Genomic DNA, 22,558 nt, shown 5'->3' with positions numbered 1-22,558 from the left:
TTTTTCCAAAGGAAAAGAATGGTCAGGAGAGATTTATCAGTCAGATCTAAGCATGCCAGAAGGGTAGGACTCCAACCTTCATGCATCTGTCCCTCTGAAACTTTGTGTACAGAAATATCAGTGATTTCTTGATCAGTTGAAACCAAGTAGAAACAGCAAGAGGGTGAGACACCCACACAGGCAAGTAGAGTGTTGACATATAAGGCCAACTAAGGAGAGGCCAAATCACCGAAATTAAGACTAGTTCATTATTAGTTAAATCACAAATGAAAATAAAGGGGGGGGGGGAAGAATACAGTCTTTCCACCATTTTGGAGGAATAAGAGGCTTGAACCCAAGGCTGAAAGCTGGGCTATGACACAGCCTGACTGTATTTCACATCCCGTATGTGGACGCTTCCCTAGAAGGTGTACGTAGGGCAGACCATATAGAAAGAAAAGCAGGAATGACAGTGCAAAAATATTCCATCAGTAATGGTGCTAGTCATGGACTTTAAGAGTTCATTAAGGATAAATGGTAATTAATGATTACTGATAGTGATTATTTGCATGCAATAGCATCTCAGCTCTGCATGGCACTTCAGAGGGATGTTAATGGAAAAAAAACCAAAAACAAACAGAAAGAAAAAACCCCAGATCCTTCCCTACAGAGTCTGCAGTCTAATTTAGACAAATGTAGAATGTAGAGATAATAAAATGAAGCTAAAGGGAAGAAATGAACTTAAATTCATTATGCAATGTAAATGATGTGATGAGAATGAAGAGCTGATCAAAAATTCCCAAATACGATATTTCTTTTCTGGCAAGAAGACACAAAGATAGATAGAGACCAACGCCATCTCCTCTACCACCACCACCGGCTCAAGGGAACTGCCAGGCAGAAGATGGGTAAGCAGTTTTGGAGTTGCAAATCTGACAACAGGGCAGTACGACCAGCACCCAAGCATCTGGCTGAGGGCCAGCACTCCTACCTTGCGCTGGAGAACCACTTTTCTTTGTGTTTTGCTTGGTGCCTGGTATTTTCCAAGAAGCTCCGTTTTGCAATTCTGCTGAACAAAAACTTTTTTTCTTCAATACTGCTAGAGGCGGGTAAGCGCTACTATGAATTCTGCTTTTACACGACTTCAAGACAATCAATTTCACAGGTATTATTTACTCGGTGTGCCCTGCGGTGGGTGCGATGTTCCAGCTATTTTCATGATGAGCTCCCAGTAAGTAAAATCACTGGTCTTGCTATATGCTATACATAGCTGTAAGTGTGCAGATGCACAGAATCTAAGTTTGTGATTGTTTTTCACAAAACATGCAATGGGTATTTGAACTTATTTTAGGTATTTAGGGTGGTCATCCCTGAAGAGCAGTGTTTTGAATCTCCTGGGCTGTGTCTGTACCAACCCCCAGGACCCGGGGGCTGTTTGACCAGGTCGGGCACTTGCTGTGTTGTGCTCTGGTCTCAACCAGCACATACCTCTGAAGGTAAGTTTGAGGACAGCTCTTGGTAGCACTCTAGAGTTGGGAGGTAGCTAGGACATGCACCTATAGGCTGGGCCATGTCAATATATAAGATTGTTTCCCAGTCTCTCCTACCCTAAAAGAACTGCTGAAGAAAACTGAACGGCCACCTTGCATAGTGCTGTCACAATGGTTTTCATTTTCAAGCCCAAATCCTTTGCTTCTCTGAGTTACGATGTGTGTGTACAGCGTAAAGGGGTTTTCTCCCCCAGGTGGTTTCTGGGATCACTTCCCCACATTGTGAGTAAAGCAGAGCTGACCCAGGGTTACTCAGTTAATTCGGTGAAGTCCTTTTTAAGACTTTCCAAGGCAAACTACAGCTGCTGTCACTGCCTGGATTTGGGCGGAGAAAACAAGCACAAGGAATCCATTCCCTCTGCACTGCTCTGTATTTCCAGGAATGAGGAAAGGAAGGACGGTGCCGCCCACAAACCCCGGTGGACGCAACCTTGCCTTCATGTAGCTTCATCTGTAATCTGCATGTGTATGGGCATACATATATATATATTTCATCCATGTATTTTACAAGCTTGCAGAAAAACAAACTCTCTGACCTGGTGGACTGACTTAAATAATTCTCCATAGCAGGCGCTGCAGGCAGAAAGCCCAGTGCCCCATTTTAAGGTCTGATTAAGCTGCATTTGTATCGGCTCGGCAGGGACGCTTGGTCTGCTGTGTCCAAGGAAAGCAAGCTGCAGCCCCCCACCACCACGAGTCGCCGGTCTGCTCACCCTACCCACTCAAATGCAACATGTTGTAATGATTTATTATGGTTATTATTACAAAACAATGGATTTTAAGGCTCCATCGACTCAGAGAAAACCCATAGGTCTTGGTTGCATACACTGAGCCTGCCGAGGGGGCAGCAGGGGAGGTGCAACATTTCTCTAATGAAGGCATGATGTCGCTCTTGGCTCCTTTCACAGCGAGGTGAAACACTATCCCCATATCTCCAGCTATAAACAGTAACCGTACGGGTGCTGGGAAAAGCTTTACCTCGTACAGTCAGCACAAAAAGCAGAGGAAACCGGGCAGACTGCTTCCCTGAGAAGGATCAGCCTATGGGATTTCAGTAAAACTGGTGTCCAAAGGGAGACTGAGTGGGTATCTCAGGCTCTGTAGTGTATCTTGGCTTGGGGGAGCACAAGTTCACACGCTCCCCCCCCCCCCGCCGACACCACAGAGACATCAAACCCAGAGCTGCGACACAAGAGCTCGCGAGGTGTCGTTGCAGTGTGTCAACTGCGTTCCCTGCCAAGATGCTCATTAGCACAAAATCTTTGGCACCACATATAAATTTAGTTAGTCCCTAAGCTGCGATCCAATTACTTTGTGAGGCAAGGTGATTTTCTCTTCTTGTAGCAAACCTGCAGCCTGAATCTACTGACAGAACCACAACGAGCCTGAGAAGCTGCACGATTTAGAGATCACACTTGCGTCCTAAATTGCTTCTACATTATCTCTGGGAGGTCTCAGTAGATTAAGGCCTAATTGCACTCTACTTAATGTGCCTGATGGTACTGTCAACACCCGTAAGAATAAATTTTCAGTTTTATCATGTGATTTTGCTCAAAATTGCATGTTTTGAAAGCCATACCTGAGTAAATGCCTTTTTTTCTTTGTGCATTTCTCTGCTGCCTCTTCTCTTCAGGGAACTCTGCAATAGAAGCAAGGCTGAGTTATTGATAAGCTAAACAGAAAGCCTGCAAGTTTGGCGGCACTCACCACCATAAAACTAACTGGGGAGAAAGCAAAGATATTCTCCTGAGCAGCTGGGGATTTAATTTTTCATATTAAACACGAAGAAACCAAGATGATCAGGGCCTTGTTGGTGAATTTTTCAATGCACAAAACTTCCCACCAAAAAAAAAAAAGAATAAAATTAGTTAAAAGTTCACAGAGGAAAAAAAAAATCTCTTTTCTTCTCCTCTGGACCACTGCAATTTTTGGCAAAACATTCTTTTTGCATGGGGCAATGATTTATGTTTGATTAATCCATGGCAGAAGTCCAAGAACGTTACTCACAGTGGATGTGAAACACATTGTGGAAACCTCAGAAGAAAGCAACCCAAAAAAAAAGGAAGGACATGCATGTTTAGGCTATGTGGCATAACTTTATTGGTTAGCCTGTGCTAGCAAATGTACTGAGGAGCCCACATAAAGACCAGGTAATTCTCCAGGTATTTCTGAATTTACTTTAAAAATTAGATTTGATTGGCTTTGCAAATCTTTATATCTCTTTATAAGCAGTTTTTTCAAGATGTGGGAATGATGTCACCACCACTGCTTGGTTTTCAAAAACCTCTCAGCACCCAAATGGAAAAGCACAGTTTTCCTCAGAAGTGGAAGGTGGAGCACTGTCAGGACATTACAAGTGTTTGCATTGACTTGTGTTTCAGGACCAAGTTCAAAGCAATGTGAGCTGGATCTATTCAGAAAAGGCATAAATTTGACTTTTGCAGGTTGAAGTACCAGAACGATAGATATTAGGCAAAAAAAGCGGGAAGCTAGAAACTGCAGAGTCGGTTGAATTCAAAGCCGGCCATATTGCATTGTCTGTGCCCAGAGCCTGAAGGCTGATACTCCCCAGCAATCACCCTGACATTGTGGCCTCTTTTATTTACGATTCCTCTTTATACTTGCTCTGCAGGGGACAATTTCCAGCTGAGGCGAAGCCTGGGCTGTCATGGGCTTGCTCACAGCGTATCTCCCCTCTGGCCCATGAGATGGAGCACCGTGCCTGGACCACTGCCAGCTCCCACGTCCGACGGGCTAAATCCCGGTCTCTGTAACCCACACTAACCCAGCGCTGCAAACCATGAGCCCAGCGAAGAGGAAGGGAAAGGAGGAAGAGGCATCCTGTTAATTAGCTAAGTCCAGTCTCGTGCTCAGCTGTCAGCTGGCAAAAAACACGACGTGAGCCCAGGGACAGGCGCGCTCACTCCATGGAAATCCCAACCAAAAGCTTTCCATGGCTTTGTGGTTTCTAACTGTTAAGCTATGCAGCTACTGCAAATTATAATTATTCCACGCTAAGACAAATCTCTCCTTCTGGTCTTTGTTATACACAGTTAAGTAGTTAAAACCCATTCATACGTGGCACCATATGCCCAAGACATACTACAGTTTATTTTTGCTAATCTGCTCTCTACTTTAATCCAGTGATTTCCTATAACTAATGAAGCTGAGTAAGAGAAATGGGGTATTTTTGGATAGTGAAACAGTTTAATGAAAAAAGTCTTTAAATACTAAAAACATCATATGAAAACCTGCTACACAAGCTTAGCCAGGATAAACAGTTACTGTTTTCTCTTTTTTTTTTCAAAACATGGTGTTATTCTGGGAACAGATACGTAACTGAAAGCAGTCATCAGTCAGCAGGATCATGTCCGGGTGCACAAGAGGGGTCACTATGGTTGAAGAGATATGGGGCACAGCCCCGGCCCTCACACTCACTGCTTTTCCGTGTGACTTCGAGTAGCTTGAGCAAGAGGAGGTTGGTTAATGCATTTAATTTGTAAGCCTTTAGAGTCAGAGATGAGTCTACCAATTTATGCATGAATGTAGCAAACAGCTACCAGGCATGCTAGAAATGCAAAACCTTGTGTCAAATCCTAAAAACCTCTTGCTCTTACCTTTAAGCAAAAGGTTACACTTAGACACATCCAACTTGAGAAGCTAGGGGATATAAACACATGGGCTACCCTGTGCATGAGAAAGTAATAAAGCCTTTGCTCTGTATCTGCAGGATAATGCTTGGAAAATAAGGGAAGGGAATTAAAATTTAGGTAGGAGGCATGGAACACAGGCTGAGAAACAGGCAGGCTGTGGTCTGGCTTTGGAAGCTGTAAGTTCCACTTGTCACTGAAAAAATGGATTTCACAGGTCCAGACTAACAAGTTTGTAACATACTGCCCTAGATGGGGCCTTGCTTTAAGCATTTTCACACTGTCCTGTTTGGATTTGCATAAGAACCACCTTCTGATCAGTGCTCGGCTGGGAGATTGCTTTGTATTTCCACAAGGCACAGACTCAACCTTAGGCTGAGTCTGTCCTCAGTGTAAGAAAAAGAATGGAGTATTTACCAGTGGATTACAGGGAGAAACCTCCCTCCCACGTGCCAGTGGAGGACTAGAAACACAGGCATGGCAACAAGGGACTGCCTGGCCAAAACCCCCAAGCCCTATATAAGAGCAAGGAAAGATCTCCATTTCACCATGCACGTGTGTACGAAACACCAACCAATACAGCTGATATTTCAGTAGGACTAAGGGCAGAGGATGTCACTGCAAGCTGAAATAGGTGGAATGCACTACAAGCTTAAATGATTTAAAATGTAAAATGGTGCAATAAAGGAGCATTTCTCTTTGATGTCCAGGAGATCGGCAGATATGAATTGACACTAGAAGGAACATTTCTATACTACTTTTTATACTCAAGAGACCAACAAGGGTTGGCTGTCTACCAAAAACTCTTTCATTGGTAGTTAAACAAGATTTTATTAGCCCTTTGGTTAACATAGTGTCTTAGGAAAGAGGTTACTCGCTGGACATTTTCTACCTTCACAGCTTCACTGCAGTTTGTCGCCACACCTCTTGGCTACCAAGGAGAGCTAATATATGGGGGTAATATATTACCTGCTGTTTTAAAATTTAAACTTCCCAAAAGATTATTGGATGTAGTGACTACAGTATTAACAGCAGGAAGGGACACAATTATTTTCACTTTCCTTAGGAGCCTAGCATGGACAGGAAGAGATAATTTGTGTCTTTCAGTGAATTCCATTTTTAACAGGTCTGAGAAAAGCCCTGCAAACCGAACATTGAGAGCGAGAGTACCCACACGGGGAACAGCAAGCAGGAGGCAATGCACTAGAATTAGAGGTTGAGCAAGACATGGAAGTGAAGTTTGAGTTAAGAGCAATCATACAAGTAAACACATGACATGGCCCAAGTTTTCACACTGATGCAAGTGCTGAGCAGGATGAGAATAGAGCTGCAAACAGGCAGCAGTAGAGAAGGACTTGGAAAATAAGAAGAGAGAACCAAGAATCCCTAAGAGCTGCCAGCCTGTCACTTTATTCACTGCTATTAAGAGCAGCAAGTCATTTTGGGTGCAGTCTGGCATCTGCAGGCAAGCGTGGGCTTGCTATCATATGCGCATCAAACTGAACCTGCAAAATCAAGTAGTCAGCCATTGAAGTGACAATGTCTGCAACTTAAAAACAGAGAGGCTGGCTTGGAAAGTCCAGCCCTGAAGGCAATTTCTATCACTGTGATGTGTGAAAAATTATGCACGAGCACCACTGGGGCTTATGAGCTGTATAAACAATGTTCTGTGCCCAACGATGGCTTGCTACCAATTGCTTTGAAATGGATAATCACAAATTTCATTTGCATTCATTAGAAAATACCACCTGTGAGAGATCTGACAGTACTTTTAAAAAAACATGCATGAGTGACCAAATCCACTTGCTCTAAATGCAGCAGTAAGTGAAGCAGATTGCTTTCAGATTACCGGTATCTGACAGGCTAACAGCTTCAGAGTTGCACGTTGGCATTTCATAGTAAGAGTTAACTTCTTGCTAGCTGTTGAGCCCCATCATGTTCAAGAATGAAAAAAACATCCAGAGAGACATAATCTCTGCCCCACAATACATGACTCATTGGGAAATCTTGCCAATGGACCAACTCTCTCATAGCATTTACTCTCCAAGAAGCATCAGTGATCTAAATGAAGGTAATTCTGCTTGGCATGAATGTGAATCGGAAGAAAACCAGATCCACTTGTAACAGATGGTCAGAAGGTGGGTTTATCCCCAAGTGATGTAAACCAGCGTTCATTAACTGCATCGCTAATCACTGCTCAGGAATGCCTCACTGTAAGTGTTTTCCAGGCACTGTGCAGGACTGCTTGGGAAGATTATGGCAGAGGATAAAAAAAGCAGGAGATCTCCGTGCTCCTTCTCCAGCAAGCCCTCTCCACACAAATCCAGCTCTGCTGGCCGCTGCAGGCAGCTTTCCTCTCAACTTTTTGCATCTTTGGACTTGCCAGACCCTGACATTGGGTGGGGTGCATGATTCCCCTTCATCTCACTGCTTCAGAGCTACCTCTGCTTGCCCAGTTTGGTTGATAAAGAAAAAATCCTTTGTGCAGAGTTCTGTCACTCTCAAACCACTAATGAATAAACTCTTCTAACAAATGCAGCACTGGAAGAACATGACCAGGACCTGTTTCTTTAGGAGGGGCAGCTTTCAGCTATCACACTGCAGCTTTCTGAGATCTTCCTGGTACCATTACCTGCCCATTTGGTGAAAAGGAAGCATTTCCCATTTCTGTAACAACATCCCTTCTGGTTTAATGGTAGGACAGGGTAGCTTTCCATTCTTTCTTAAGGCATGGAGTGTCACTAAATTCCAAGTATCCAACTGAAGTTTTGCTTTGCTGCCATCCTATGCTTCTGTATTACAAAAGGCTGCGCAGTGAAAGTACGGTGGCAGCTTTTTCCAAGTGGACTCTCGTATGTATCTATGGGATGGTTAATGGAACTGGAAAATACAATGAAATTCTAATTGCTTTTCACTTGCTGTAGGCCCTTGAAAAAGATATCTCACCAAGCCCTGATAAAGCTGGGTTTGACGCAAGTGATCTATATCTGCATTCATTCCCATGTGCATTTCATTTACTAGAAACCTCTAAATACTGTGATATTCATCACTCACATGACCTAGCAAAGCAAGCCATGTCTGAAATATCATAAGCATTACAGTTCAGGATAAAAGCCATCCCTCGAGTAAAAAAGCAGCAAAGCACACTAGCTTTCAGCACCAGCTTAAATTTCCCTAACGCTGCATTACTCTATTGTGTAAAGCTTATGAATAGGGGCTTTGGAGGAGCTTCTTTCTTTTGCCTTTTACTACTAACACATGGCACCGGCTGTCTCTCACGGCTTCCCGGTGCCCTTCACATGTGGACAGATACTGTCATGATAATAGCTGGCTTGGTGCTTACAAATAATTTGGTGTGACAGGTCTGGGAGCGTGCTGCGGGGAAGGAAGCAGCAGGGTTGCACCCGCGGTCTGAAACCCTGGAAGGTGAGATGGCAGCTCTCGGGCAGATGGGACACAGCCGGGCTGGCTCAGCATTCAGCTCACAACACATCACAACACAACAAACTTCATTTTTGGTTTCGGAACCAGTATAATCATGTGTAGTGATATGATAATTACCTAATAATCATTATAGTAATAACTGGTAAACAATTATAGCCCAGAGATGTAATACTTGTTATTAATATAATAAACAAAATCTCATAAGACAGCTGAGATCCTAAACTCTAACAGATCTGTCTTATCAGTGCTTCTGCCCAAGCATTTTTCTTAATAACTTCTTAAATTCTGTCCCATTTTGTTAAGACATAAAATACCCAAATTACATCACATGCATCACAATATATAAAGAAAACTATAACACAACGAGACCAAACTTTCCTTTTTTTTGGGGGGGGGTGTCCTATTTCAGGTGAAGAAAACCAGAAAGAAGCCAGGTAGATCTCTGCAGACAGCACCGCTTCTCCCCCTCCCGCTAAACCAGCGCTGTGACACTGATGCGCTGGGAGCAAACACGTCCCTCCCAGCCTCGTCACCCCTCTGTTTGCTCAGCGTGATTTCCCCATGCTGTGCCGGTCCCTTGGCCCCCACATCACAGGCACACTTGCTAACCCTCTGCCGTGGCACCACCACGTCCAGCCCCTGCACCAGACGAGGACACCACAGCTGCATGTCCCTCGCAAATCTGCCAGGCAGGAGCGGCGCCAGCACCGACTGGCTGCATCTACCAGGGGGTTGCTGCCAGCCCTCCACTTCTCCGTCTCCCACCATATTATCCCCACGGTAATGTGTGCCAGCTGGGAGCACCCGCCCTCCCCCCTTCACCGGTGCAGGAGGCAGAAGCAGCACCCCAAATTCCCCTATATCAGCTGAGCCGCAGTCACTGAGCACCAGCCTGCTCCTGGTCCCTGCAAATGGGCCGTGACCCACATCAGCTTGCACCCCTTTCGGAAACAGCTCATTCAAGAGCCAGGCCTAATCCGAGCGGTATGTGCTGCGCTGACACCACCTGAGCTCGGTAATTACCTCGTCAGTGTTAGATCGTAGCAGACAGCCCATGAAAAATGCGCCAGGCGCTATATACACACAGAAACAGACCTGTCCTGAAACAGCTTGCCAACGGGAACAGTACTCGTCCTCGGCCACAAAACCCTGTGTAACGATACACGCCTGGTGCCTGTAGCCCAGGCCAAGCCTCAGCACGCCCAGAGAGAAATGGTGTCCCTTGTCAGGAGGGCGGGCACCCACCCCGCGGCCAGCGGTGCCGCCTGGGGTCTCGTCGTCTCTCTGGACAAAACAGGAGTTGCAAAATTGCCGGAGAAGATGAATCAACTTGTAGACTTTTTTAAGCCTTTTTTTGCTCTTGTGAGGATACTTACTGCAGCAGCCTGGGCAAACTAGACAACTTCTAAGAGAAAGCAAACTCTTGGAAACAGCCCCCTGACATACCTGCTCTGCCATCGACCCTCCACGTCCCGCTGCTCGGTATCGCTCGCATCGCCCAACGCTAGATGCAGACTGCCTGAAAACAGAGGTGAACTGCCCTCTCCTCCTCTTCTCCCTGAAAAAATGCTTTAACCCCCAAATCTTTCCTGAGGGACTGCAGCTGTCACATCACCGGCCTTCCAGCTGGGAGCTGCCAGGGCTGGCTTTACGAAATTGGACTGCAGGCCAGGTACTGCTCAGAGAGGGGATTAGGAGTTTACATCCCCGAGGAAGACAACATGAGAGCATTTGCTGCTGATCAATGCACAGCCAGCCTGTCATTTCCTGTAGCACAGGCAATCTGTTACAGTCATAAATGTTGTTTTGTTTTTTAGGTGTTTTTTTTTTCAGAAGAAGACTAGGAAGGCAGTATATGCACAGGGATAGAAACCTGCTCTCCAATTGCTCATTCTCTGCCACCAAGAGCATTCAAAAAGCAATGCTGCATAGCTGGTGGTCCCAGTATCAGGACAGCCTTCAGCACACCAGTGAAACAAACTGGAGAGTTTGACAGCGATGGGGTGCAGCAGAGTTAGACATGATTTGGACAGTGCTGGTAAAGGAGAGGAAGGGAGCTGAGCAAAGCGCCAAGCTCATACTAGGTCAGGAGGTTACTGCAGCAATTTACAGCACTGGGTGAGGGAGAAAACGAGAAAACACACAGTTCTGCAGTCTCTGTAGTGTTCAAGGTGTAAGTGTAAAGTGCAAATCTCACAGAATCTAAAAAAAAAAAAAAAAAAAAAATTTTTTTGAAAGTCTTTTTGCAGAGAAAGATATTCAGAGCTGCACAACATCTGCGCTTTCTGCACTAACAGATCAACAGCCACAGATTGTTTTTCACATTGGGGATGGAAAGAAAAATTTTCCTTGAGCGGACAATTATAAGTACAAGCATAGTCAATCTCCCCTGGATTAGAGCAACTTACTGTTTCTATAAAGTATTAAATGAAATTCTAAAGAAGCCGAGAGATTAAAGACCAACTGCAATGATCCCCAACGAACATGTCCCAGATAGTCTTTGTAATCCTCGGTTGCCCATCTATTATTTCACAATTTTAAGGACACTGCACTCTGAAAAAGGGGTTTATAAAAATAGAGCAAAAAGACAGCAAATTCACACTTTGGTAGCTGGTGACATTTTTGAACCTCATATACTTGCTACCTGTGACATGCTTTCCTATATGTCATTCAACACACAACCATTTACCGACAGGTCTTGGGTCACCCCCAAGACAGCCATATTCAGCAAGCCACAGAAGTCACAGTTCAAGCACAAATCAAGTTAGTTCTGCTGCAATGTACAAGGCCATCAATTATAGGAATTAAATTCAAGCCAGAGTGTAACACTTGTAATTAAGAAATGGTGAAACCTAGGCCAGGGCAGGCACAGGTGACGAGAAGGGGATGGAGCTCCTGCGAACACGCCAGCCCACTGGTGAGCTGTAGCACACGATGCTCCAGGAGCAGCAGTGTGATGTTCACCTGCTTTCCCAGCATTTCCTTAGTAAAACCGGTCTATAAAGACGTGTCAGAAGCAGCCCTGTAAATTCCAAATGAAAAGCTCTACATGATGGATATAGCTTCACAAAGATGCACTTGGAAAGGAGTATGACAACCCCAAGCGGGAACACAGAGCTTTAAACACTGAAATTAAAAATGCACAGAAAAATTATAAAGGTGCCACAGATGTTAACAGCAAAATATGCCAGTATGAAGCATATTTCTGAGGAGACCCCAATCTGGGCATGTATTTGGGTTACCCTTAACCATTTTGCCTGCTCCTGGGGCTGAGTGGTGATTGCCTGGGAACCCGTTCCCATTGCATGCGGGGAGCTGGGGTGACTCTGTACGTGTGCAGGGGCTGCCCCCTTCCTACAGGGCCTACTGCTGCTTTGAAGCCTAAACGAGCTGCCTTGGCTCCTTGCTGGGATTCATGGTCCCTGCCTCTAGATATGGAGGGATGTTCTGACCTTGAGGACCAAAGCACAAAATGAAAGGCATATTGTGCATTACTGGCTCTTAGGTGGGGAAGGGAGACCTGGGAGCTGGTCTTCATGCTCTCAGAGCTCTGAGAGCAAGTCTCAGGGAGATGGGTGAAAGTGTGGGGTGAAGTAATGCTTCTTGGTCTGCTCTGTTGCTCCTGGGAAGGACAGACGGCTTTCCCATCCCTCGGCACAGCACCTGATCGCCCTGAGCCTCCCCACTGCAGTGCCTCAGTGCTTCAGGGCGCTGGTTTCTGGGGAGGTGACAGCTTTCGGCACCTGCCCAACAGAGGAATTCACAGCTTCAACTTTGTTGGTATTCATCCCTCTCTAAATGCATCCTATTTGGGGCATAACTGCTGTACTTTGTTTGGATACAGATTTGCTATGAAGCACAATATTTTATCTGTTTTTCCAAAACAGTATAGAAGAGAGAAAGAGGATGACCCATTTATATTTCCTTAAACCAGAAAATGGATTGGTTTCCGGATCACTCAAGTAGCAATAACCCAAGGCAAAAATCTTTATTCAAGCAACATATTGATTTTAGGATACATAACTAAGAGACTTCGATCATCACTTCTTAGTTTGAATTGTTATATGAATGAAACATTAAAAAAATGGATTAGGACATCTTTGCTTGGACACATGCTTGGTTTTTTTTTCTCACTGTATATTATTCCCACATTTTTGTTTAGTCTAATTCATAACTTCCAACTTTCATCACTCCTCTTGACAATTTAGTCTATGCTTTAAATACTCCTGATAGAGGAGGATCTCTCATCTCTGTGAACTTATTCCATTGTCCTCCTTTCTGCCTCTCTTGCTAATATCTAACTGAGCACAAGAAGCTTAAAATGGCAATTTGCATGCACTTTTTTAAAAAAATACAATCATTATGCCAAATAACACCCTATGTTTCCATTCCCTTGTGTAGGGTGAGGAGCTGGCACACAACCAGGGCTGATTTCCAGGAGCTTTTTCTGGATAAGAAACCTTATATCCTCCAGAAACTGGAGGACCTACCAGAGTGGCGCAGGAAGGTCACCGCAGCCATGACCAGCCCTGAGCTGAGGCACCAACCAGGAAGGGACTGTGTCTGCACCGCGTTAGGCTGCTTGGGAAACTTCTCTTTTACTGTTTCCTAGCCTTTCGAGTGACTGAATTTGTAACCCTAGTCACACTGTACACGGTATTTTTTTAATTATTATTATTATGAAGACTGACAGCACTTGGGTTCGATGGCTTTCTCTCAAAGGCTATAAAATTATGCCCTTTTCTTTGTAATTTTATATACCTGCTGTAAAATGTGTGTTTTGCTGAGAATATATACAGTTTATCAATGAAGTGGCAAAATCCTACTTGAGCTGGCTGGATTGTGCTGCTGCACATCCAATCTCAAATACAGAATGTAATATGAAAAAGGTGAGCAGCACTGTTGACTTTATGAGTCCCTGAAAGCTGATGCCAGTTGGTGCATCCTTGGTTGTAACCATGCACAAAAACACATAAATTACAGGAAAGAGCTTTCTGATCCCGTTTGCACAGTTTGTTCGTGCTGCTGCCTAGTAAAAGAGGTGTCTGAAGATGATTGAAAATCAGCTTCTGAAAAATAATTTTTAGACAGTAATTCCAAAGTCCTTCTAATCTCTGGGTACTTCTCGTGCTGAAGTACCTCAGAGCAGGAATATCCTTGTGTGTTGTGTATTATTTGATTTGTCTACTCCAAAAAAACCTCTTCATATGTGGAAAGCTTTGCAAAGTAGCAATGGCATGGTCCTGCTGGAGACTGCAGGATGAGAAAATATTCAGGGGAAGTACCTTTTTAATATACTTCTTGACCAAAAAGAAAAGGAGGAACTTTTTTTTTTTCTATAGATCAGCATATTAAGTACAGGGATTTAACCATCTACAAATGGCTAAATACCAGATACCACTGTGGAATATAATTCTGTGCCAAAATCACACAAATCTCCACTTTTTAATGAGTTTTTCAACAATATCTCCTCGCATTTTCACTAACTTCAGTGAGGCCTGGACTGAGGCCTCAGGCAGTGTAAGGTTCTCATTGTCTTCTCTGAAATGGAGGTTTGTAGGAGACAGGGGCTGATGCAGGGAGGTACCTAATGGTCACTAATCCATGACTACTGCTCTTCTGCTGGGATGCCTGATGAAAGGACATGATCAGATCATGTCCTGAAGCCATACTGAGTCTGACAGGTGAGAATACAAATTTAAGATTATTTTGTGAAGCCTGAAGAAAAAGCAAGTGCTGATTTGTTAGGGGACCTGATAAACCTTCACCTCTTTTCTCTGACTAGCCAGGCAATACAAAAAGGGGAACGAAAAAGGAAAAACCTCAAACCATCTTGCTAAATATTCTTTCTCTACCACTTGTCAAGGCAAAGGTTCCCAAAAAGCTGATTTTCTCCTGGCAATAACAAAATGGAAATGTCTGAGCTACACCGTTCGATGAGCTGTTGACTTGAAACATGGCAAGTAACAGCAGAATACGCTTCATCCCAGCCTGGGTGCAGAAGATTAATGACTATGAATAATATGTATGCATTAGAGTGAATAATGACAGCCCAGTGGAAGGACTGCGAGAGACCCACATTTTTTTAGATCATTATTTCTCAGATGACAGAAACTATTACGAGGAAATTCATGCACTTTTCGTTTTTCTAATTAAAACATGAAAACTGTTTCTCTCTACCACTTAATTCATTGCTCGCTCTTTCTTTCTGTGTCCTCACCCACCTGGAAAAAGCAGCTCCTCACAGGTAAGCTGTTTCTTAGCTGAGGGCCCACCCTATCTCAAAGGGTGCTGCGGTGTCAATGCTTAAAGAAAGGGCACGAATAGCTGCCTTAAGGATTCCCACAGCAAAATAACTGCATAATTTGAATTCCTGGTAGTCCTAAAGCAGGCGTGCTGCGGTGACTACCTGGGTGCACACTCTGCCCACTGGCCAATGAGGGGAATCAAACTGTGTATGTGACTGATCTTCCAATGTGGCTGCTGATTAGCAATGAAAAATTCATGTGATCACAGTTTTTATGGAGGATCTCAACAAAATATGCATTTCTACTCTGTTCTTAGAAATCTTGGTGTGCTTTTTGTTTGTTTGTTTGAGAAGCCTGAAATCCCCGTACCCTTTTGGCAGCTATTTTCCAAGATCCTGGCAGTCTTGACACCTAAAACATTGGGAGGTAGAGAGTGAATAAAACCACAGGCAATTAGCAGCCAGTCTCAAACAAAACATCAGCTCCAACCCTTGCTTTTCCTTTCCTTGCTGCTCTACCTTGCCAGGCTCCCGGGAGCCCTGGAGGGAGCTCTGAGACAGGCTCTGGATAAACAGAAACAGAGAAGTACCCACTTTTTCTCCCAATAAATCTCTAAAGCATGGCAAAGCCTAGGTCTCCCTCTCCAGACACTGTTTCTCCCTCATTTTTTGCAGTGTTTTGTCTCTAAATGCAAAGCAGGAGATGCAGTGCCCTTGTCTTTTCAACCAAAGAGCCTCACATGTGTATATTGAGGCTTTTTTTTAGAGAGTCTCGTGGCGTGCATTTGGCACAAGTTACTACACACAGCACATGATGGGGACATGAAGTTATAAAAACTCTAAAAAAAAAGGAGCTCAGAGAAACATAGAAACCATCACCCCATATGATCATGTGCTCTCTCACACAGATGTGCACATACACACGAGCACGCAGCTTTCCATACTATTTCTCCATCAGCCAGCAGCATCGCAGCCAGGCATGCAGCGCTGTCCCTCTCCCATACACACACATGTCCCCGTTGCTACTCGGCTCATCAGTGTCAGCGCCAGAAAAGCTCTTCCTGGCCACCCCAAATGCCCTGAACGACACCCAGTTATCCTAATTTGGCTTCGTTATTTTATCTTTATTTTGCATTTAATTGAAGTATGAATTTCTAACGCATTTTCATTTACATGGAAAAACTGAAGAAAGCTGTTTGTGCCCCAGAAGGAGACAAAGAAACTTGAAGCAAAAGCAGATCTAGAGTTAAGCAAAATAAAACTCTAATTGAGATAATTATTTTTAATGACTTGGAACTGAAATTCATCTGGATGAATCCTCCTCAGACTTTACCTATTCATTTCCTTAACTGTCAATATAAAAATGGCAGGTTTTAGCCAAAGAGTCTACAAAAACTAAAGTGAAAACTTGTTGCAACCTGAAAATCTAAGAGGCATAAATTATCAATTTTATTAGAAGGCATGTACTTGTCTGAAATCTCTTCCCACCTTCCAGATAATGAAACTACTCACACTTTAGGAATAGCAAATCATTGATTCTGACTGGTGCTTAAAGACGGTACTTCTTTTTTTAAACCTCTCTTTCTGCCACTGGGCTCTTGTACAGCATTATTGTATGCTCTGTATTACTTGTTGCTATGATTCCAGCAGTGACCTTCAGATACCGCAAGGTAAGTGGCTCTATGTTCCTTCCAAATAATTCAGCAGGGATTCTATTCAAAAATAAATTTTTTGAACACCATTCAGCACTACTGAGACATAAAACAAAAAATTCTCTACTCCCAAATAAGACAAAATAATAAGAAAAAGTAAAAAATAAACCCAACCCACAACCAAAATTCAATAACCACTTTTATTTCTACAGAGCAAAGGGACTCTATAGTATTTGCAGCTGTTCAGGCTCCAAAACTGTGCTGCACGTACTGATGTGAGTGGTTCATTATTAGTCATTCAAGGCATCCCACTGACCTCACTTCAGTAGGAACTGCAGAATCACAGCCCTATTATGGGCAGGCCCAATATTTATGCACACTTGTCAGATTTCACACGGCTCCTCTGAATGACATGCTCTCCTCTGGCCCTGCTTTTCTTTTCTTTAGGCACTTCTTTCTTTCCTCTGCCCTCTAACTTCTATGTGGCTTTTCATAACAAGTGTGAATTTAACCAGCAAGCCTCTCTGCAAACTCACATGTCGGATTGTACAGTTCTCACAAGGAATGCCAGACATATATTCATTAAGACCCCGGGCTGAAATATTCAGTCACACAATAAACTTGCAATGGAAGGATGCAACGCTACAGGGCTGAGCCCAGGGTAAGAGCTGAGGGAATGGAAGAGACTTTTAAAACTTTGCAATTACGGTCTGCAAATAGGTTGCTGAAAATACTCCAGGCTACCAGCTGATCGTACTTCTACTAGATGTTTTCAAAAGCAGCTTTGACAAGCTTTCCTCTAAACCAACTGCTCTTCCTCCCAAATTTTTCTGGAAATAGTATTCTCCATAGAAGCCAGGGGACTCTGATTTTCCCAAGAATAATAATGCTTTATTATCAAAAGCGTTGGAGATTGGAAGGGATGCCAGGTGCCCCTGCGTGTTGCGTGGAGGGAGCGATGTCCCCATTAACACATTCCCAGTGCAGAACAGCACTTTTGGATATATTTCACAGCAAGAAACTACGCAGGGTCTAATGCGGGAATAATCTGCAGAAGCAGTGTTTTCCTTTTGGCTGGATTTTAACAATGAATGCAAAAGCATATAGGCTTTTATAGTCTGAATGTTTCTATTCAAATCTTTTGATTCAAAAGCCTTTTTTTCTCAACCACTGATCAAGAAAACAGAACCTAAAAACCAACCAGTCCTCTTCTGAATCAATACTCTGGGTGCAATGGTGCAATAATGTCACCTAAGGGGTTACAGTTTTTAACATCATCGCTAGCTCTTAGATTTTTCCTTGGCTATTTCAGTCTTTCTAAAATGAAAACAGAGTAACCTTCACATAGAAAATCCTGCAGTTTTGAGATGTTTCTTAGGATACTAGCTTGGTAATATACTGTCAGCTGGCTGCTCCCAAATTAGAGAGAGGCTGGTACTTTCAGCTCTTCTGGCAATTTTTTAATTTTTGCAATTTTGTTTCCTTGTGATCCTACTGTTGCTTTCCTATCTGTCAGTGTGTCACCGCAGAGAGATTAGCTGAAATTTCAGACTCCATTGAAGTCTCTTTGTCCTCTCCCACATGACGCATTAGCTGCACATTGCAGTACCCCAAACAAAAAGGGATAACTGGCAACAAAGTGGCCCAGCGCCCACACTGCTGATGCAAATTTCTCCAAACACGAGTTTTATACTTCATTACTCTTGGATGTTTGTGCATACGTGCCTGGATCTTTGCGCACAGTTGTAAAAAGTTGCTAAGTGAAGAAAAGAAATATTGATTTTTCTCTTCTTCCCTACAGTTGGATATTTATGATGCAAACAACCCCTAAAATATGTCGACTTCCTTGCAGAGCCTTGAAGAGGCCACACAGTCAGCAGAGTCCGAAAGTTCAGCTGCAAAGGTCAGGCAGACACATAGAAAAAGGAAGAAAAATGTCCTGAGACTACCCCCAGTTCAGAGAAGAACAAGCAGATCATTCTGCAAGAGAGGTCACGATTTCAATTTCTCAGCAGCATTATTTCTACCCCACACAGACAGACAAACGAAGCAGCAGATGCAAGCATGGATGTGGTGAAGAAGAATGCTGAGTTCTAGTTTAACACCAATTTTTGTATCTCCTGATTTCTGGACTGCAGTTTGTTCATGTATGTACCTCACAGGATTGTTGCAAGGATTAAATATTTGCAAAGGCTAATCTTTAAATCTGTGTTTTGAAAAGATCTGCATATTATATGTAGAATAACAGCTATGCTTAAGGTCACTTGATTACTCTTCAGGCAATAGAAATTAAAAGATCAGCTGATAGCTATTGTGTAATTATCTTACATTGCCTTTAGGAAAACTCTCTCTATTATGCTGGGATAAAATCTGTGCATAATTTGGCATTACTTAAAAAGCAGACAGGTATTGCAAATAAATATACCTCAGATGATTTCACAGTTACACAAATACTAGTCATAATTCATTCTTCAATTCCCTTTGATGTTCCCCCACGCTGAAAACACATATGTCATTTCACATTATGGCAGCTATCCTGGAAATGAGCCAAATTCAGCATTGGTGTTAATAGGTGCAACCTGGCATAAGCCAGCCATGATACAGCTGCTGCCAACAGAGATGAAGTTGGTTCAAAGCTCTGTCAAAACAGGAGCGTGCCAGTTTTACACCTTTGCGGTCAGTGCGTGCAGTTCTGCTCCCCTATGTAATTCTATACTGCTGTCTTCTTAAATGTGAAGCATTAAAGAGAAGTGAAAAACTAAAGAATGCCATACAGATAAGAAGCTCCCCACAAAAGACAATGGCCAGATTTATAGCTCTGAGGAGCTACTCCTCACCAGTGGTCCTGCAGTCAGAGCCATTCAGATCTCCCTGTTGTAAGCTCTAAGAAAAGACAAGGACCTTCAAAAAGAGAAGTGCGTTGAGTCATTAGAATAGGCTGCTGCTGGTATGAAGACTCACGCAGAGAAACGAGCATGTCATCAGTGGGGACAGAAGTACGTTTCCCCAGGAGCCCTGTGCATCCCTGGTGACCTCTGCTTCTGGATATAAGATCATATAGGCTGCTTCAGGTGGAGGAATTTTTTTCAAGTCACTTCTATTAGTTGCTACCAGTAGCTTCACAAGAGCTTGCAGGGCCTGAATCCCAGCGGGACTGGCTGCAAGGGTCCTTCCTTTCATCTGGAAATGAATATGCAGGGAAGGTCTAGCTCAGCAAAGAAAAGGTCTATGGTCTAGAAACCTACATTAGGGAAGATCCCAAGACAAGTTTAGTTGTAAGGTCACCCTAGTGACAAAAGCAACAGCAACCAGAGACTTGTGTAAAGTGATGAGAGCAGCATGACAGTGGTGAGAGCTATCTGGCAGAAGAGACAATAAACGCTTAAATCAGATTTATACTTGGAAGTAACACTCTGACCAACAATTAATGAGGCTACTCTAAAGTCCGCCCCAGCTGCTGCTGATCTAGTCCATAACTAAACTCGCTCTTCTATGTCCAACCAGTTCTTCCAAGCCACTTCTGGAAAAGTGAGAGAGCGTGTTATTCAATCACATCATTTGCCAGGGAAATGCTCAGTCCCTGCTCTCTGAAAACATCTGCCATCTCCACATCACAAGAATAGCAAAACACTCTTCCCTCTTATCTGCGGACCAAAGTCTGACATCAGACCCACACTGGCCTGGGCCCTTGAAGCTCTCGCTGGATGCTCAGGGGTTTTCCACCCGAGAGATGATTGATTAATGCCCACCCATGACGTCCACCAAGGACATCAGCGCACTCTGTGCTCCCCTGAATACTGTGCAATCATGGGATTCAATTTAAAGATCGTAAAGACCAGCAATCGGCTCCTCAGACACTGATCTACCAAACAGTAGGGTGCTCAGCTACGGAATAAAGGAAAAGCAGGAGAGGGCATTTCAGGAGTCTATTCCTAATGAGCGAACCATCTGTCTGTCTTCTTTTTGAAAACTGGCTATTTATTCTGACATTTCCTTTTCCCCAAACAGTTCTTCTGCTGATGACCTTATTATTTTAAAGTTATCTAATCTAATTTTAATGCTAGTACTTGTCAAATTTTTTTTAAAAAGCAATAAAGATAACTGTAGCTATCTAAGCAAATGGAAAAATAAAAATGTACCATGCCCATGAGATAAAAAAGGTGCAAGCTATCCAAGCTGTGAAGTCCCACCACAAACAAGCCTAGCTGGTGATAATTACACTCATTATTAAGAATGAAAACCATGGTCACAGCTGTGAAATGAGTGACCAATACTGAATTCTTCATATGGGATCATTCCTCCATCACAAATGAAAAAAGACGCTGAATACAAATTAGAAAAAAACAAAGGAAAGTCTCACTGTTGGCAAAAGCTTATCATAAATACATAAACTGGGATAGACTCTCCCTGGTCTGCCTTACCCAATTTATGTCTCTCAAAGGAATGGGTCCATTTCAGGACAGCAGACTGTCCTTGAATGCCTGTAAATGCGAACAGCATTTTAGCAGAAATGTAAGAAGAGGATACAGAAAGCAATCAAGTTGTCCATCCATCTTCCGGTATCATGTCTCTGGTGCAGACACAACCAGCTGCTTCAGAGAAATGAATAAGCAGCCTGATGGTAAGTTAACAGGGATAGTCTGCCCAGCCCGGAAGTCTCCTCCTTATTCTTCCCAGCTAGTTTCAGACCTCAAATATGACATTTTGTGGCCCTTTTGGGACTTTACTTCAGAGGGGTTTTTTGCCTGTTTTCAAGCAGTGCCATTACAATCCTAAATCTGAGCAGCTAGGCAATGCCTATGCACTTCTAGCAAATGAGAATATTCTAAAATATAAAAACCTAGAGTATATCAAATTGTAAAATGAGGTCTGAGTACATGTGAGTGGTTATTTTTGGATCCACACTCCCTTTGATCTGTTATCTCAAATCAGCAAGCATGGGCCAACTCAGACCTCAGAAGTGAAGTCAGGGAAGGCTGTTTCTTTGGATGGGAAGGCAGAACTTGACAGTATTTCTCCAACCACCTTCTGATAGTAATTTTCATCTCAGCTGAGCCCATATTTCTTTTGCAGGGGTTTATGCCAGGTAGTAAATGAAGAATGCTGCATTTGGACTTTGGTGAGGCAAGCATTTACCCCAAATGAACACTTTGCTAAGGAGCTTTGTCAGCAGTGGCATTTTCTGATGCTTGAATTGAAGTTCAGTTTGCCAGACTTATAGAGTGGAAGGAGAGATTTATGGAGAAAGGACCTGCTGCCATGAAGGTCTCACAAGAATGCATAGCTCATAACTACGTGTGGTCTCTCTTCCTTCAGCCTGATGCCTTCCCCATCAGCCTTTGAGATGCCTGTAACACGCAATGAAAAGAGGCATAATAAGCCTTGAGGTAGTATTAACCTAACATCTTTGGGATGCAAACCAGCTGTCAGGGATCAGCAGCACTAAGTAATATCAAAATGTACAAATCAAGGTGGTACAAGAGCTACATCTCTTTTAATAACCTATGGCTAATGAACACAGTCCAGTACCAGGACGCTGGTTCAGACCCTTGTGTTAAAAGGAAGAAGCTGGTCACCCCTGGTTTGTATGGTGTGCTACTTGGTGTGCTAAACAGTGTGCTAAACCACTGCATAAAGTCAACAGTAACCAACATTTTTCTTTGATCAAGCAACAGAAGACACCCAAACAGGAACTGCTAAGAGCAACCAAACTGGCACAAACTTCTCTTTTGATGGTGAGTAAAGCTTAAGGGACTCTTGCTTATCTGGTGGTTTATATAAAGCACCTTGAGTATGTTCACTTGTCTCTAAAGGCGCTGTGGACAACTGCTCCAAGCAAAGCTGCTTCACTAAAAGGGGACTTCAAAAACATCTTGTTAGCATTCATCTGTTCCTCATTACTCCAACTGAATACTAAGTTTGAACAGATCTGGAAAAATGTACTTCCTACACAGACATTTTTTCCTTATTATTGTCTCTCTAAGTACTGAAAATGCAGCTGAAGGCGTGACCAGCTGCACTACTGGAAGCTACAAA

General features: G+C 43.4%; 1 protein-coding gene across 7 annotated transcripts in view; it reads right to left on the bottom strand.

Moving 5' to 3' along the window:
* MTCL1 (microtubule crosslinking factor 1) overlaps positions 1-22,558 on the bottom strand; it is a 111,003-nt gene that overhangs the window by 49,362 nt on the left and 39,083 nt on the right. For 3 of the 7 annotated variants that reach the window (XM_075744413.1, XM_075744418.1, XM_075744417.1), the window contains exons 4-5: positions 3,109-3,168; positions 971-1,048 (exon numbers count right to left, since the gene is read on the bottom strand). In XM_075744413.1, coding sequence (XP_075600528.1) covers positions 971-1,048; positions 3,109-3,168 — 138 coding nt within the window. The remainder of the gene's footprint in view (positions 1-970; positions 1,049-3,108; positions 3,169-22,558) is intronic. The other 4 variants (XM_075744420.1, XM_075744415.1, XM_075744419.1 and 1 more) reach the window with 2 other exon arrangements.

Source organism: Balearica regulorum, chromosome 2, assembly GCF_011004875.1.
Source record: "Balearica regulorum gibbericeps isolate bBalReg1 chromosome 2, bBalReg1.pri, whole genome shotgun sequence".
In the NCBI taxonomy this organism is placed as follows: domain Eukaryota; kingdom Metazoa; phylum Chordata; class Aves; order Gruiformes; family Gruidae; genus Balearica; species Balearica regulorum.
Note: the sequence above shows the minus strand (reverse complement) of the source record. Positions and strands in the feature narration are given on the sequence as shown.